Source organism: Micromesistius poutassou (genome assembly GCF_964030765.1).
Source record: "Micromesistius poutassou genome assembly, contig: SCAFFOLD_3351, whole genome shotgun sequence".
Classification (NCBI taxonomy): domain Eukaryota; kingdom Metazoa; phylum Chordata; class Actinopteri; order Gadiformes; family Gadidae; genus Micromesistius; species Micromesistius poutassou.
Genome location: NW_028180361.1, coordinates 15,001 through 34,089, shown reverse-complemented (window position 1 = coordinate 34,089; position 19,089 = coordinate 15,001). Strand labels below are relative to the sequence as shown.

The 19,089-nt window shown below is 45.2% G+C and overlaps 1 protein-coding gene across 1 annotated transcript; it reads left to right on the top strand.

The window, feature by feature from the left end:
• Nucleotides 1-2,791: 2,791 nt before the first annotated feature.
• LOC311370895 (semaphorin-3G-like) lies at nucleotides 2,792-9,475 on the top strand (the record flags this gene model as incomplete). The annotated part of the gene is made up of 6 exons (XM_084489188.1): nucleotides 2,792-3,023; nucleotides 3,428-3,519; nucleotides 3,821-3,862; nucleotides 4,095-4,320; nucleotides 6,303-6,436; nucleotides 8,901-9,475. Coding segments are annotated over 6 exons (1,290 nt in total), but the record flags the coding sequence as incomplete, so codon positions are not given.
• Nucleotides 9,476-19,089: the final 9,614 nt, after the last annotated feature.

The following is a 19,089-nucleotide window of genomic DNA, read 5'->3' as shown; positions in this document are numbered from 1 at the left end:
GACCTTTTATTTTTCCTTGCATTACAAATCACCTGGGTCTTTACTCACCTGAGTATATCGAAACTCCATCAATAGAAAAGAACCTTGATCTCACATCCTTGTTTGCCGACCAGGTCTCTAAGGAAGGATTATGGTATTATTGCAACCGAGTGCTACAATGCAGTTAGGATAACAGCAACACTTGTTCCAATGTGTTGGAGAACATCATCAGAAAAGAAACAGCCATGGACTTGCAATGTTTTCCCAAGCTGTACAAATTGGAGACTTAGTGTATAATCTCTGAGATATCAAATTCAAAGTTTGATGTCACCCCCAGCGATACCTCACTGTGTTTGGCTTTGCGCTGTGCTGATCCCACCCCTGTCAGGATCCATTTAAATCAGATTATCTTTTCAATGATAGGCCTAAGAGCTTGATGTCTTAATATCCAAACACTGTTCCTCTTGTGAATTTAATTTTAGTGTTAGTAAGCATTCCGTACACCCACCACATGCAGAAACCTCCACACTAATCGTTGTTTGTGGAAAACTTAACTCTCATCATCTTTTGGTTTCATGTAATATTTACTTTAGTTTTTGTGGGGCTGTCTCCCCCTCAACGTTTTGCTTCTTGGAGGAAGGAAGACGTTCTGTAAGGCGAGTGTGTGTTTACTGCAGGGGCTTTCAGAGAACTCTACTCATGTGTAATTGTTCTGTACGATTTTGTGATCTCACCATGTGACAGGAAATGTGGAATCTGATCTAGGGATCTCCACAATAGATAACCTTAATTAGTTAGATGTATTGGTATTCAACTTAAACTTGACTTAACCAGGAATGTGTTTGTTTTATGTTGTTGAAACTGAAGCAGACTATTCAAACTAGTTTCCAGTGGGACATTTCATTAAAGTTTTTGGTGCATGGTTTCTGTCGCAGACTGGAATTGAATGACATATGTGTCTTTGGAGACCCAAGTTATGTTGTCTTGATTTCTCTTGGCGATATATAAAACAAACATGAGAAATCTGCTCTTGTTTCAGTGTTTTGTATCGTGCCGCGTCTAATCACGGTTTAGTGTTGTATCTTGATCTGGAGATCAGCTTAATCTGTCAGAGAGCGTCTTTGATGATGCCTGATGGTGCTAGCTGTTATCTGACCTCCTTTGTTATGGTGAATATCATGTACTGAGAACTAAGTGCCGTGGACCCAGAACTCTGTTCACATCAATTCAGATTTAAACCTGGCTTCGCTTTTTCACCTCAGACTGTGTATTCACATGTTCGTCTCACGATAAAGTGGGACGACGTGTGTGCAAAAACATGTCTTTTTCACAGGGTGGTTGACACACGTTTTTTATTGCAAATAAGTACCTTTCCAAATAGTTCAATAAATCAACGTGTTTGTATGTGTTATGTGTTAACACATGAAGGGGACCGTAACCGAGAAATAATGTGTTCAACATCGACTTGACATTCTCATCCTCAGAGAGTATGATCTACAGCATGTTTGCTATTCAGGAATAGACATAGTAATAGTTCAACTATAAAACGTTTTGTTTGAGGTCACAGCTTGCTGCTTCAGTCCATTTCCCCTTCAAGGGCCCAGCTGAGTCAAAGCAGAACTAAAGCGCGCGCGCGAGAGAGATTCTAGACGGACCCAAACTGTCATCCTCTCTCCAACACACACATGCACAGACACGCACATACAGGCACACAGCGCACACACAAACGCAAGCATGCAAGCACACACGCACACACACACACACACACACGCGCACAGACACGCTTGCAAGAATACAGGCACGCAGTGCACACACACGTACTCCCGCACACACGTACACACTCAGACACTTCCTCCTCTGCTGTTGGTGACTGTTGTTATTTCCTTTGCGGCATACAATAGGGGTTAAGCACATTGCACTTAATCGTGTACACATACTAATCACACACACACACACACACACACACACACACACACACACACACACACACACACACACACACACACACACACACACACACACACACACACACACACACACACAGTGCCTTAATGGGAGTGGATGGGTGCGTGCCAGACAGGTGTCCCTCCTCTCCCTCTCGGTCATTGCTTGGCTCTAGGTAGCTCCCAGTAAGTGACTCTAACCAGCAGTATCGTCTGGATTCAGCCGGTTCCCACTTTGCTGCTCAAAGAGCAGCAAGGAAAATGTAATTAAACGCACGGTTGGAACCAGTTTCAGTTGGCGACTGCACAATACAGAGAGCGGCGTACTGGAAATGGAGGACAATATGCCCAAACCAAAGCTCTGGAAAAACCTTCTAATGAATATATATAGATTTGGAACATTTGAATGCCAGGAATGGGATAATATATGACCTCAAATCAATAATTAGGGAAAATATGAGAAATACATACAATATAATTATCTCCCCCTCCCTTTTCAACTCTCTTTCTCTCCCTCTCTTGTTAACACAAATATCGCTTCACCTCCCTCCACGTCTTCCTCTTCTCTTCCTCCACCTCCTCTCCTCCTCCACCACCCTCCCCTCCACCACCTCCATCCGTCCCTCACCCCCTCCGTCTCCTTAACCTCTTCCTCCTCTCCTCCTCCACCTCCTCTCCTCCTCCTCCTCCTCCTCCTCCTCTCCCCCTCCATCACCTCCTCTCCTCCTCCTCCACCTCCATCGTCTCCTCAACCTCTTCCTCCTCTCCTCCTCCACCTCCTCCTCCTCCACCTCCTCCTCCTCCTCCCCCCTCCCCCTCCATCCGTCCCCTAACCTCCTCCACCCTCCCTCCTCCTCCCCCCTCCTCAGTGTCCCAGTAAGATCACCAACCAGCCGGGCAGGGAGTTCAGCAGCACCAAGGACTTCCCGGACGCCGTGCTCCAGTTCACCCGGGGCCACCCCCTGATGTGGCGCCCCGTGTTCCCCGCCCAGCGCCGGCCCGCGCTGGTCCGGGCCAACACGCCCTACAAGCTGACGCAGATCGTAGTGGACCGCGTGGAGGCCGAGGACGGCCAGTACGACGTCATGTTCATCGGCACAGGTCGGTGTGTGTGTGTGTGTGTGTCTGTGTGTGTGTGCGTGTGTGTTTTGTGCACATATTTGTGTTGTAATTTGTTTTCTTGGCGCTGTGGGTTCCTAAGTTATTGGAAAAAATTTTCATTTCTTTACAGATTTATTGTGTGTGTATGTTTTTATGTTTGACTCAGACAATTTTGTTATTGTGCTTTGATCATTTATGGAGATTGTTTCCAGTTGGACTTTCATCTATATCAATAGCGTTTATGTGTGTGTGTGTGTGTGTGTGTGTGTGTGTGTGTGTGTGTATTTGAATGTGTAGCAATCGGGTAAAACAGCTGTTACTCCAGCGTGAGTTCAAAGTTCCCCTTGACCTCTGACCTCATTGTGTGTTGTCTTCCTGTGTGTGTGTGTGTGTGTGTGGTCCAGACACCGGCACGGTGCTGAAGGTCATCTCCCTGCGCAACGGAAACAGCCTGGAGAGCGAGGAGGTCACCCTGGAGGAGCTCCAGGTCTTCAAGGTAGTCCGGGTCCTCACCTGGAAACCCTCCCTTCTGTTTCTCTCCTCCTCCTTCGACTTCTCTGTCCTCCTCAGTCGATCTTGTTGTAGATCATGATCGGTTAGGTGAAATGTTTTTCCTAGTTGTTCTCATATTCTGTTCTTCTACTACTGATGATCACGTTCCACAAAGCAGTGTTTAAAAGCGGATCTTAATCCTGATACCTCTTTTACGATTTCAAAACGTGTTCTGAATTCATCGATATCAGTGTTTTGTCTTGAAGAGTCTCATTTATTTTGAATCCTCATCTTGATCATCTTAGGTCCCAACTCCGGTCACCTCCATGGAAATATCGGCCAAAAGGGTGAGTTGTCCAACAGTCCACCTGTAGGCCTCCTTGAGGAATCCTATCCCCCTACCTGCTCCGAAAACAACATTCATCCCTGTCCCTACTATCTCCAAACCCCACCCAACCAAAACCCCACCCAACAAAAAAACACCATAACATGACATTTCTATCGGCCGCTGTGGTCGGAGCTATACCCTGGTAAACAGTGGTAAACAGTCTCTCCTCCCCGCCCCCCCCCCCCTCGCAGCAAGCGCTGTACGTGGGCTCTCCGCTGGGCGTGGCCCAGGTGAAGCTGCACCGCTGTGAGACCTACGGGAAGGCCTGCGCCGAGTGCTGCCTGGCCCGGGACCCCTACTGCGCCTGGGACGGGGTCTCCTGCACGCGCTTCCTGTCCAGCGGCAAGCGGCGCTTCCGTCGGCAGGATGTGCGCTACGGCAACCCCGTGCTGCAGTGTGTGGACCAGAACCTCAGTGGTGAGTGTGTGTGTGTGTGTGTGTGAGCGTGTGTGTGTGTGTGTGTGTGTGTTTGTATGCATTCTCCAGTTGGGTTGTGTGGGTGTGTGGGTCAGTGTGTGTGTGTGTGTGTGTGTGTGTGTGTGTGTGTGTGCGTGGTTGTGTGTGTGCACAAGTGTGTTTCAGGGGTGTGTGTGTTTGTGTGTGTGCACACAGTCCTATGTGTGTGTGTGTGTGTGTGTGTGTGTGTGTGTGTATGTGTGCACACGTCTGCGTGCGTGCGTCTGTGTGTGTGTGTATGTGTGTGAGGGTGCGTTTATATCTGTGTGTATATTATGTTGGTGCGTAGAGAAGATAAGCCCTACCCGTCTCTAAAGCGGGATGATATTCAGTGTGTTGGGTAAACGGTGACCAGCATAAGGACGGTGCTGTTTGTAAACAACTATTTAGAGATAATGGAGGCCATCCAGGCCCAGTCCTCTATCACAAAACTGTGTACATTCTCCTCACTCCAAAGCCACACTGTGTTTGGATGAGGCATTTAATATACAGTATGTGTGTGTTTGAGTGTGTGTGTGTATGTGTGTTTGGATGGTGTTAGATGCTGAAGAGCTCCAGGTGCATGCATGTGTGTGTGATGATATATCATGGGTTGTATATGTTCATGCTTGTTTGTGTATCAGTTTGTCTGCGTCACTGGGGAAACTTGCATCAATCTGAGCTACCCAGTCACCGTTTAGGAGGGCTGTAGGATTGTCTTTGATCCCGCTATGTAAGTTTTATACACAAACCACAGAATCACTGAATAACTGAACAAAAACACAAGATGAACTTGGCCAGAGGGTAAATCACTCCCTCTCTCTCTCTCTCTCTCTCTCTTGCAAGCATATTCACTCACCCCCCCTCTGTTTCACAAACACACATGCACGACACACACGCCATGCACACACACACACACACACACACACACACACACACAAACAGCGCACCTATTATTTACCAATTCATTCCCGGATACACAATCATGCTACACAGATAACAATAAGAGCTGACATTCCTTCACACACAACACACAAAGTGACAGCTCTACACAGACACACACAAAGATACACACACACACGCACACAAACACACACACAGTCACAAACACAATCAACCTCCCACCCTAGAGATATATTTCATCCTGTCAAAGCGGTAAAGCGGTGGAATTTGGCTTGTATTTATGGAGGGTTTTCACTGAACCCTAACAACCAAGACAAGGAGACATGTTGGTGATAGATGGCAGGTGAGGGTGGAGAATAGGGGCTTGGAGGGAGAGTGACCTAGTGATGGGGTGAGAGAGAGAGAGAGAGAGAGACAGACAGACAGACAGACAGACAGAGAGAGAGAGAGAGGGAGAGAGAGAGAGAGAGAGACACACACACACACACACACACACACACGCACACACACAGAGGGATCACTAGAACGGCTAAAACAATACATTGCTCGATAGACTCAGATATTTATTACTTCCATAATGAGCAGAGCAGAAAGCAGAGGGGAGAAGGAGAGGGTAATGAACAGGTTAAAAGAAGCAGTAAGAAAATAAATAGGGAAGGGGAAAACAAGCAGAGAGATCGCAATACAGGGATGGGTATGTCATGGGAAATGACCTGAGAGAAGGGGAAAGAAGGACGAAAGAATCTGGGAGCAGAGGCAAGAAAAAACTGATAAAACCCAGACCCAAAAAGCAGATGGAGAAAGACAGACGGACAGAGTAAACAGGTGCTCGGCACGGAGGGGTCACGGAAGGCCCTCGTGTGACCTTTGACACCGCCCTAAGTCCTTAAGGAAGGTGTTTCTCTGGATGTGTCGAATCCACCCATTATATATAATATATAACACAGGATATATCCCGTGCTTGTTCGTGTTGTGATCATCGTTTGTGTGTGCGTACGTGCGTGTGTGTGTGTGTGTGTGTGTGTGTGTGTGTGTGTTCGTGTGTGTGTCTCCCCTCCCAGGAGAGGAACTGAACGGGATGGAGCAGAGGGTGGTCTACGGGACGGAGAACAACAGCACCTTCCTGGAGTGTATGCCTCGCTCTCCCCAGGCCAGCGTCACCTGGCTCACCGAGAAGGACGACCGGCAGGAAGAGGTATGTGTGTGTGTGTGTGTGTGTGTGTGTGTGTGTGTGTGTGTGTGTGTGTACATCTGTATTTGTGTGTGTGTGTGTGTGTGTGTGTGTGTACTTGTGTGCATCATATGTGTGTGTGTGTGTGTGTGTGTGTGTGTGTGTGTGTGTGTGTGTGTGTGCGTCTAGAGTTAGCTGTTGAAGGACACTTCAATGAAAGCCCCTATAGTAATGAAGGGGCTTTTCAAACACGCCAAGGGTTAACATACACAGTAACTACTATAGGCCGCTATATCTCCAAATGGAAAGCAGGTTTCCCTTCAAATTAAGTCTTCCCTTGTCTTCTGACCACAAGGCTAAACATCCCAGCCAGGCCTTGAAACACACACACACACACACACACACACACACACACACACACACACACACACTCCACTGATGGCACACACGCGGACCATTTCTGCACACTCATTACATTTTATTGAAGTATGGCGGCACGGCCATTTTTGACATTTCAAAGAACTACTTAAACATTCCACCCTTAGTTATCGTGTCTCCCTCTGTCATTTTCAATGCGCCGGGGCTGTTGCTTTAAGCCAACCAAAGTGCCCCCCCCAGCCTCCTGTTGAGCCATGTAAGTATTAAGGCATTACCACCCTTCTCCGGTTCTCTCCCAGATAAACACTCAACTGCCAGTCCAACTGTCAGAGGCGGCCCTGTTTGGATTGGCACAGGGTTGGAGTGCGTGAGAGGGGCGAGGGAGGGAGGGACTGAATTTAAAGAGAGAGAGAGAGAGAGAGAGAGAGAGAGAGAGAGAGAGAGAGAGAGAGAGAGAGAGAGAGAGAGATTTTTGAAAAAAAATCTTCTACAATAATTTACCATTTTACACTATCTTTAAATGAGACAGCAATATGACATACATTTATAAATAAACACACTCATTAAAACACAGAGTTAAAAAAGAGCTTCCCCCCTACACAGAGCACACTGCTGAGGTGAAGCACCATAAGTCCCTGAACTCCTCCATTGTGCCCATTAGTGAGTGGTACCTGAAGACCACCCTGACTCTGGCCTTCACCAGGACCCCAAACATCTCTGCCAGACCAAGGCCTGCCTCCCCCTCTACCTGGTTCTTCGTGTCCCTCCTATTGCTCAGTTTGTGTTTGTGCGTAGCCACCACACAGTATTTATATATTCTTTTCCCAGAAAGTAACTGTAGATCCCTCGTGGACTTGGAAAGGGTCATGGGTTTCACCAGTCCGGTCTGGTCCACCGACAGACCGAGCTTTGGAAACGGATCCCCTTCATCCAGTACATCCGCCCCGCTGAAGTAGCCCCGCAGCATCTCAGAGAGAGAGAGAGAAAGAGAGAGAGAGAGAGAGGGGGGGGGGGCACAGTTGTGGCTTTAGAGAGAGATAGAGAGATAGTAACCTATCTCAGTAAAACCGGTAAATACTCAATAAGAATATTAAGGTTTGCAAGGAAGAGCTAAGGAATAAGAAATAAAAGCCAAAAGCAGGAGAGTCAAAAAGTCAGAGAGTCAAAAAGCGAGAGAGACAAAAAGAGAGAGACAAAAATGCGTGGTTAAATACAGCCATTAGCCAAGCTGATTAAAGTGAAAATAGTGAACCTTGGCCCGGTCTTCCCTCTCTGCATCCCTCTGCTCTCATGCCAGTTCCTTCAGCAGTCAGAGAACCACAGGCTCTCATACAAATCACCCTCATCTGGCCAGGTTCAGCCAGCCTCCTTTTCATTAGTTTTTTTCCCCAATCTTGAAGGCTTTGGTGTGTCGATAAGGTAGTAAAATGCTGGGAGCGGTATAACGCAAATAAAAGCCATGTGAGCTACCGGAAATTGAATGGGGCATGGGAGTGCAATCCCTGAGGAAAGTTTCTAGGATTGCTTTAAACCTGGAAATGTTCAAGTTTGTTCTCAGCCAACCTGCAATTGAAATTACCTGAAGTGTCTCCTACATTTATAATAAATACTCACCGAGTTCACCCACAAATGCCTTAGGTCACCTTTCGCATCTAAAGGGCTGATTATGGTCCCACGTTCACGCAACACGAGGGGGTTACGGACCCCTTACGTCCTTGCCATCCTTCCGTTGAGGCGACGCAGCCGCAAGGGCTGTGATTGGTCCGCTCACGAAAACCCGACGCAGCACCAAAAATGTTCACGACTGCTTCGAAGCGTCTAGGTGGTCATTGCGTTGTGTGAACGTGGAACCATAATCAGCCCTTAAGTGTGTGTGTGCGTGTGTGTGTTTGTGTGCGTGCATGTCTATGAATGGGTGACTAGAAAGCCTCGCTGGTTTACAGTTTCTGCATTGCCATGGCGACAAGACAATCGCCAATCTCCACTGACTATTCACCATTGACCACTCCTTCCCTCCTCATCCCCCCCCTACCACTCACCCCCTCACCCACCAATCCCCCCCCTGTCCCCCACCATTCCCCCCCGTCCCCCCGTCCCCTCGTCCCCCCAGGTGAAGCTGGACGACCGGGTCCTGGCCACCGAGCAGGGCCTGCTGTTCCGCCGCGTCTTCCGGCAGGACCAGGGCGTGTACGTGTGCCGCTCCCGGGAGCACGGCTTCACGCAGACCCTGGCTCGCCTCACCCTGCAGGTCCTGCAGGGGGAGGCGGTGGGCGAACTGCTGGCCCGGGAGGACCCCTCCACCCACACTCTGGAGTCCAACAAGGACCGGTCCGGCGGCGGCGGGGGATACAGAGGCTGGCCGCCCTGCGTCTCCGGCGGCGGCGGTTCCTACGGCAACAGAGGAGGAGGAGGAGGAGGCACGCCGAGCCTGACCATGGGCCAATCGCGCTCCTGGTTCAAGGACATCATGCAGCTGATCGGTCCCAGCAACCTGCCCCACGTGGAGGAGTACTGCGAGAGGATGTGGTGCCACGACAAGCTGCGCAGGAAGCACAAGAACATGGTGGAGAAGTACCGGCAGGCGCAGGACAGCGCCCGCAAGGCCCGCAGCAAGAGCTCCGGCGAGCGCAACCGCACGCCGCGGGACCTGAGGCGACACGCACGGGACGAGTGAGCGGGCGGGACGGTCCGCACCCCGGAAAGGGTGGGAGTGGGGGGGGGGGGAGACAGAGCAAAGTGGGAGGGGGATGAACGACTGAAGGGGGAGGGTGGTTAGGATCGAGGAGGATGGATGGGATAAGGAGGATTTGTTGGCTCCCTCGTCCTTTGAAACGTTGAGCACTTGGATATTGGAAGAGAGGGGTGGGACAGGAATGTGACATGTAATCGTTGAAGACTGACCACTGGGCCTGTCTGTGGGCTGGAGGATGTCCACCAAACACGGCTCCCTCTGGAACAGGCTCTCGTGCATAGAAAATAGCATGTGTACACATAGCTTGGTTTTATTGTTATCGTTCATTTGGGGTTTTCTGCTTTTCTGGATCTACATGCAAGGACAGCAGAAAGAGAAGCTGCTGTTTTTTTTTTTTTCAAAAACTGTACTGTTAGATATTGTTGTTGATAGTCTAGTCTTGTAGTTGATGGAGATGATGATGATGATGATAATGGACTCTTAGCCTTCCATCTTGCACCTTCCTCTTTACCTTACAAGGATAACCACTGCAACGATTGGTAATTAAGTTCTGCTCCGCTCCCCCCCGCTCCAATGATGTTTCCACACACAGGAGAGGATGGAAATGGAAATGAAAAAGGACCAGCCTTTTCATTTTTCCACTGCAATTACCAATACCACTGTCAGCCAAGAGGACAACGTTTTCCGTTTCATCCACTGAAAAAGAGGAATAAGAAAACACTGTGCATGCTTGAGAACTACGGCTCTTCATATTGTACACGTAATTGTTTAAAACCGGATGAACTTTTGATTGATGATCATTGTGTTGTTTTAATAATAATATTGTGTGGCTATAGACTATAACTTTTGACATATTTACATTGAACATGCTTTCTCCGCATGGCACATTTTCTACTACCGCATTTCTGACAATGGAATTACCGTTTTTTAAACAGATTTTCCAACCTTCGCGATCCCTATCACCTCTGTATATATATACAATAATATCTTCCCATGCACCCTTTAAAGGCACAGTGGTGGAGAAGGCGTTTTTCCCAGCAAGACATTTAGTATAACATAACTAACGCCAAGCGCCATAACATAAGCCTCCATAATCCGCCGGCACGCTTGACTTAGAGCGCCGCTTGCACTGAGACCACTGTTGATGGTTCAACAGATTAGAAGCGTTCCGTTTGTCCGTTGCTCCGGGTTTGGACTTAAAACACTGACCAGGGGATTACCTTTACCCTGATTCTCCTTGTACTGCAGTTTCACTGAGGGAAGCAGTCCCTTTTAATACATTTTAACATGTATTATATTTAACAGAAAGGCAAGAAATACTTTCAAACCCCCTATTCTTATTTGGTAAAGTGAAATGGGAAACATGATAAGCTGTCCATTTTTAAGGTTATAAACACTTAATAGCAGCAATCAAAGAAACATGGATTTTGCATGACTGATCCTAAACGGCTTTTGCTTGTGTTTTGCTTGTGCATTTCTTATGAGTCTGTATTTGCTATGATGAAAAATCCATTTAACCAATCGCAAAATGACATACATTGACCTAGGGTCAATGTTCACGGCAACCTTACCTCACACTGCTTTTCATTATCATCTACTGTACAACATTTCCCACAATCCTTCTGTGTATTGTACTTTTCCACTGGCATCAGACGAAACAATGGAGGAGGTCAACTGTCATGCCCCACTTGTTCTGAGTACTGTTAAAACTGCCTCATTTTAAAGGGTTCATAGTTCATATACAGGATCAGCTTTTACATCCTCTGTGTCTTGAACTCCTATGTCACCCTGGCACTGAGAAGGAAATGCTTTTCTTAGCCTCACAGGGAGTTAAGAAATGTGGGAGAGAATTGAGCGAGGTTTACCATTACACTGAAATAGAGAGACTGACCAAACATCACCAAGGAAACCACAAGGACCATGCAAATGTAATTGTAGCATATAATGGGCTCAGATTAGGGCCAGGTGATGTCTGTCTTTGTTTTTTTCGATTGGCTAGACTCAATCACTAACAGAACTTGCAATAGTCTGCCATTCACCAGGGTGGGGCTTTCCCTGCAGTTTTATTTTCCTTGTTTGGTATCAACAAGGAGCCAGGGAGTGTCTTGGCAAGTATGGGAGAAAGTAATTAGAGGAGAAGCTGTTGAACTATCAACCTACAATTGGGAAAAGATATAAACATTGTTATGCAAGGTCAAACATGAGTTGATAGAACAATAGAGAAACAGTGAAGGGAGCCACAGGGATGGATGTTCAGGAAAGACCAGCGATGGAGTAGCAACTTGGATTGGATTCACCAGAAAGGAAAGGGATCAGGGTGGATCTCATAGAAACCTGTGAGGTGAAAAGTTAAAGAGAAATCTGCATTAGCAAACGTGGACTGACACTTTCTGACACACTGTCAATCAATCGTCCATTTAGATCAAATGATCATGAGATCTGAGTGTTTATTTAATTTCATTCTCTCTCAGTCTCTTTGTTCCACAAAAACAATCATGTCTTTAAATGGATGAGGCAATGCCTATTTTTGGATACCCTTTGTTTAACGCCAGCCAGGAAGCAGAGGTTACCATGGTGACCCCTCATTCACCTCTCTGCAGCCATGGTGGCATGTGAATCTTTTCCTAGAAGGGGAGTCTGAGGGAAGAAAGAGGAGGAGGATGGGAGAATATGGGAAGAGGAGGATATGAGAACATCCAAAAATAGTATGAAAACAAAATCCGATCTTTGTAGATTTTTACGAAGAACCGTATGACCCGAGCACGGCCCAAACTGAGTCAAAACACACACTCCATGGATCTAATAGGATGAAGTAATTACTTTGAAATGTGCCTTTTTTTCAATCTTATTACAATGACAGCCTATGTAATTGCATAGTTCAGTCGATGTCCGTTTATTTTCAAACCACACTGATAGAGAACGTTATTGTTGGAGTCCAACCTTAATCGTTATCTCCGAAAATATTTTGCTTTGGTCCGTTCAGAAGGACTGAGAAAGTGCTCGGGACAGTTGTGAGAAAGGAAAAAAGCAAAGACTTAGAGAGAGAGAGAAGGAAGCAAAGTTGTGCTTACCTCATCTCCAGATGACCTAACGGCAAAATAGTTTTCCCTAATCACCACAGACATGGGGTAGACGTATCAAACACGTTTTGGGTGTTAGGCAAGGATAACAGAGATCACATGCTGAAATGATGGTATATTTAACAACACGATAATGAGATGAACTGACTATCACCGTGTGATCACCCCTGGCGTCCTGACAAAGGTAAAGAAAACATGTCACACACGTAGTTCAGAGAAAAGCCACACAGTGTAAAGAAGGTGAATGTGGTTGTGAGGCTTGTCAACTCTTCAATGTCAGCCACGTCCTCTTGAATCACGCGCAATCCTGACGCGTGTCCAAGATTGTTTGTTGATTTGTTGTATGATTGTAACCACATGTCACATTTAACATTACTCTATTATATAAAAGAAAACATTTCAATGCGAAACCTGGGTTTCGTACTTGAGTCTTGTTGTTTGGTGAGCTGTTTGCAGAACAACACGGCCTGAGGCCTGCCGTGGATCCCCACCTCAGTGTGTAGGAGGGTGGGTTTGGACGTGTGAAACAATGGGGAATACAGTCTGGATTTGGACAGTGTTTAATAGCGGGGAATCGACTCCATAATACTGGGTGGCATTTGGTCACTCTGTCTTGTTATCCCTGTTATGCACATTTGTTAAATAAACATAATTTTTTATTAACATGGCTCTGCCAAAATGTATTGTACTTGGATAAACACCTGTCTCTAAAGCATCTGGATGGACATGCACTGATATTGCTTTAGACGGTTCAATAAAGTGTGTATCAGGTCAAGTCATTTAAGGAAAACAATCAAAATCAAACGTTAAGATAATCAACATGGTTTGTAAAGCAATTCTAAAAATGTATTATTTTATACTGTCTGATGAGAAAAGTGTTGGGTTGGGTTGTGTGGGCACATTAAACTTGTACAAGACTTGTTCCTTTGAGATTTTAATTACTTAGAAACAACATTACAGTGAATAAATACAATTTAGAAAAAAGTGTAAATTCCAGAAATAATAATTTCATAGTGTCGAGAGCTGATCTATGGATGCAAATCGGGGAACCCTTATCAATATGGGCATAGTACCATTGTGTATATCGCAGGGGGGAAGCAATAAATGTATTCAATCTATGTATCGCAACAAGGTATTAGAAATGATTGCGGGTGTTTTGGTGAATAGGATCTAAACACTACCACTCACATGGGTGAACTGTGGTTGTGCTGTAATGTTAACCGGCTGTGGATCTTCATGCCGGGGAGTGGATAGTTAAAATGTGATCACATGTATTTATGTTTTATTTAACTATCTCTTGCCATCCATGCATGCTGTGTACATGTTATTTAACAAGATTAAAATGTGTTCTTTTCAAACTGAGTTCTGGCATCTCTTTTATGATTCATATTTAACATATTGTCACTCTCGGTGTTATCAGTTATTGTTTTCTTATCTTTATATCCATGTATATATTTAAGCATACAAACGCGAACACACACACATGCAACATTTGTGTTCAGGTGTGTGTGTTTGCGTGTGTAGGGCATGACTACAATCTCTTTCACTATGACTCCTAAATAAAATCAGAACAATGACACTCCTTTATGTAATATAGTGATATTCTCCAACCTATTCTCACTGCTCATACTGTTGACGGCACTGGGGGTATGGGGTTTGTGAGACAAAGTCCAGCTGGATCAAATGTATACCGTACTAGTCTCTGACCAATAGCTGCTCTGTTTATTATTACATCAACTGCATGCAATCAGGAAACCTGCGACCAGACCTGGGAGGACGTTGAAACAGAAACACATTTCCCAACGCATCTAGCAAGCATCCATGTGTTGTGCGTGTGTATGAATATACTGTATGCATGTATATGTGTGTGTCTGTGTGTGTCTGTGTGTACTTTGTAAAATGTTCCACCTCCATTTATGTGTGCCATCACATGTGTTAATGTACTCTAGGTTCAGTCTTTACTAGTCCTGTTCTGAACTCTGGTCTCTCTATATACGACTACCCAGGCGTGTGATTGGGGGTTAATTGGGCTCCGACGTCCGTGGAAAAGTAGGGGGAACAATGGCTCGTTGTCACGGCAACAAACACAGCGGCTTGTAAGTAGAGCCAGAAGCTGATTTGGCTTCGCACTTTAAAACACACTTACCTGCTGGAGCCGTTGTGCATGCGTTGTGGCGGCCTCTCTCTCACACAGATACATACACACGCACACACTCACACACAGCCTCACACACATACTAAAACAAACACACACACTCCGAAGGACAAGAGGTTATTGCTATCCACTTTCAGGCCAATTATGTGTCAGCGTGTGTGAGTGTGTCTGTGTGTGTGTAGGTGTGTGTGTAGGCCCTACACGCACACACAGAGGTGTGTAGGGCCCCCACTGTAGGGTGTGGTGTGGGGAGTTAAAGTCACACCTCATTGAGCCGTAACAGACCTCAACTTTACAGGTGGCTGGGGTCACACTCTCTCTCTCTCCTTCTCTCTCTCTCTCTCTCTCTCTCTCTCTCTCTCTCTGGCATGAAAGGGATATTCATGCCATTTATTACATTTAATAACCAGACTTATTAAACTGGTCAAACGGAACAAAACCTTGAAAAATATTTTACCCTTCCACATTTGATTCTACTTACATCCCGCCCCCATTTTTCTATATCAATTTGAACCATGATGCCTTAGAGCTAATAAAAAATAATGACTGAAATCTAAATTGGTTTAAGTGGAGCGATGCCTGAACACAATATAGCTTTTCGAGCTCAATTTAAGAAATACAAGCCAATATATCCAGCCCAGGCTGCCTGTACTGTAAGTGTGACAGTCAAGGCCGTGCTGAAGGCCTCTCCCAGTTAGCTCAAACAACAACAATAGCTGCTATGTTTCTGTCCTTACTTCAACATATACCTAATGTGACACACGATATTTTAACTTTTTAACGATAGCAGTAAATAAACGCCTGCTTTATGTTTGCGTTGGGACTGGGCTAGGCTGGAAAGAATTCCCTTTTGGATGTATGGAGGGTAAGAAATAAAGAGATTGGATTCATACACATTGACTTAGCATCGCCGCCATGAGTCAGTGTGAATGGGTATTTACACGCATCATTACCTCCCAGAAAACCCCACTTTGGAGCAGCTTAACTCAAGATAATCATAATAGAAAATAGCCCCTGGTTTGGGCTCTAGAGTTTTAGATGGATGATTAATTGCATGTCCGCAGGAAAATCAAGTGATATATAATTGGATTTGTGAAATTGTCTTGTATATCTTTTTTCGTACAGTTCTCATGCAGTTTCTCAAAAGGTTTGCTTGTACGACATCATGTAATTACTTTTATGCATTTTTAGAACAAGACACTGCCATATGTTGCCTACTTGTTTATTTACTGAATGCCCTTATTTTTTCCAAAGTCATTCAAAGTCGATTTTGTATTTAGCGTGCTGATAAATAGACCAGTCGTGGTCTTGTGGAAGACTTGTGGAAGATAGTGGATGAGTTACTTTTGACCCAGAAGCACATAAGCTACTTTACTTACACATCTGTTCCCATGTTTTCATGCCAAATCTGAAATTATTAGGAAGAAGTCCTGTCACTGTGGACCAAAGCGACAGGATGGCTGTGTGACTTGTTTTCATTTCCCTTTGAACAAAGCCAAGGAAGCGATTCAGCATCACACGGCCTTGTCCTTTCAAACACATGCTATCTTGCTATATAAACTGCCAACCTACAAATGGAGGTTCTCTGAGCGATCTGTAGCTAGTAAAAGGCCTTCCAGGCACTGCTCCTTTATATGCCCACTGCCTTTATCTAACTCTTTTACCAGTGGGCGCAAATTAAGGTTCGGGATTCAGGGTTAACCCTTTGTTCAGTGTGTGATCGCAGCATGGAGGACCTAAACCTGTGAAACACATTGATCTTGACTGAAGCTAGGTTCACCGAAATGTGTTTTAAGTCTGATATCTGGATAATGTCAACCTCACAATGACAGACCTCTGGACTATGTAGACCCACCCTGTTCTCATTCTATTTTGTATATCGTACATTTAAAATGGTTTTCTTTAAAATAATGTATCGCATGCCATGTTGGTTCAGCATTGGCTTGGTTGTGAGTGACATATTGTTAGTTTTACTCTTAGTTTTGGAAATGATAGATTTCCCCCATGCTAATATCAGAATTTATGCTTTAGAATTTATTGTTTAATTAAATTATTTTTCACTTATCTTGCTTCCATTGTTTGCAGTATAAATGTATGTTACAGTATTAATCCCTCTTGTTCTGACGGACCACACCGCTTAATCTCAGAGTTTTAAAGCTTTGGGGGGAATCTGTAAATCACAGAAAAAAATGAAAAGAGTCCTGTCTGCAACTTCTGCATTAAACAATACGTATTACCAGAGAATCTGTGTTATCTCGTCTTCTTCACGTAGGACTCTTTCCACATCAAACACGCGATGACTCGTCGCCTATATGAAAAGTGGTGTGAGTTTAGCAGGCCAGAGTAGCCGTCATGTGATCCGGCATCAATCTCCTTAGCAGCATCTGGCTCGAATTCAACGAGGCAGTTCAAACGACCTGAGGCCATGCCAGACAGGAAAAAGTTGTTGGCTTGCTGACGTTGCCAGCTAATTTCTTCGTCTTTTTTTTTGCCTTTTCACTCTTGGTCTTCCTGTTAGTATTATGTCTGCTTAGACGCGCCACATCTGTAGCCCAACGGTAATTGGCAAAAGATCAGTTAGGCCCTTTTGAAAAAGAGTTGAAGGGTGATAAAATGGGATGTTTATGTCAGTTGTGTAGACATTTAAGGGTGTCTGTCGTTTATTGAGCCAGATCGACTTTAAATTAAGGGTATAGTTTGTTTAATGTGTCATGAATGTGACGGTATTTCTTCCTAAAATATGACTGCATCTTCCTCTGAGAGGCCTTGTTTCAAAAAAACAGACCCATTGTTGCAGTACCTTTCCTTTTCCGACATGGCAACAGAACAGTGCTGGGAATGGCCTTATCTGGGGTTAAAATAATGCCTTTCAAGACACCCAAAGCACATAACATAGTGAGTGTGTATGTGTGTCTGGTGATAGCGTAGCCACTACCAGGGTGTAGCCCCCACCTGGGTTAAGCACAGCAGCCAGTATACACCGGACTACTCACCACCCATTGGCTATCACAGCGGAGAGGTGAGGAAGGATACAGACTCATTAGAGACTGGGTCATGTTTGTAGGGTCAGGGTGGGGACAAGGGCGGGAATCTGGCCAGGACACCGGAGTCATCACCCCTACCCTTGCGATGAGTGTCATGGGATCTTAAGTGACCACAGGGAGTCAGGACCTTGGTTTAACGTCTCATCCGAAGGACGGTGTTTTCTTGCAGGACAGAGTGTCTGTCTCCGTCCTGGGGCATTGGGGATATTACATGGGCCAGAGGGATGAGTACCCCCTACTCGGCCTCCAACACCTCTAGCAACACCTCTACCAGCCCCAACTGGTCTCCCATCCAAGGATAGACCAGACCACCCCTGCTTAGCCTCAAAGGAAACAGCCGTGAATGGCCGGTAGCAATGCTGCTAAAAACAAAAAAAATATTTTTTGAAATAGATAAACTTCTAAATACAATCAAGTACATCCTCATGTAAATGAGGTGTACACTCAAATATGAGTTTACATATATAAATGTTCCATTGCAAACTTTAATGCAGTCTTTTGTGCATTGTTTTCAGAGACAAATATATCAGAAGGAAATATGACAGTTTTCAACAGTCACGTTGGTCTTTTGTAAATGCAGTTATGCAGTTGTATTACATCTTCCATTGTCTTTTTTATCCAGTGGCCTCATTCTGTTGGTAGTTTTTCTCTGTTTATACTCTCAAAATAAGTGTACAAAGATTTGGGTCACACACACCCAAAATACCCTTAACTGGATAATGTTGTTTTATTTTTTTCTATCAATCCTGATCTAATATGTTTGGAGACGAAAGCTCAATAACCCAAGTGTGTAGGTGCGTTTCTATGTGCATTTATATTTGTACGTTTAGTAAAATAAAGTACCAGATATGACCCAAGGGAGCAGGCGTGTATGGCTGGTGAAGATTATTTCACGAGAGAGGATTGGCTAAGTCTGGTCTATTTCACTCATGCTAAAACATCTCCATTTCTCAACGGCCTCCTCCAAAAGAAATTTTTAAAGGTTCCAGAATTTGTCCCCGCAGGACACCTGAGGACGGCTGTGCTTTTGAAGTACAGGCCTCATCACAAATCTAACAATAATTGTGAAAAATATACACAGGATATGGTTTGTCCTAGCCACAGGTCATATGTCAGGCATTTGAAAAGTCGACAGTTGGTTCCTCAAAATAACAGCTATATTTTGGGGGTTGACTTGTTATTGAACATTTTGGAAGGTGTTTCTGATAAAAGTGCAAAATTGATTAATGAAAAATCGCCCACATGATAAATATGAGTTCCTAGTGTTGGCACATTTCTCAGAAGGTTTCTTCGACAGGAAAAGCCTTTACTTAGTACTTTTATTTGGA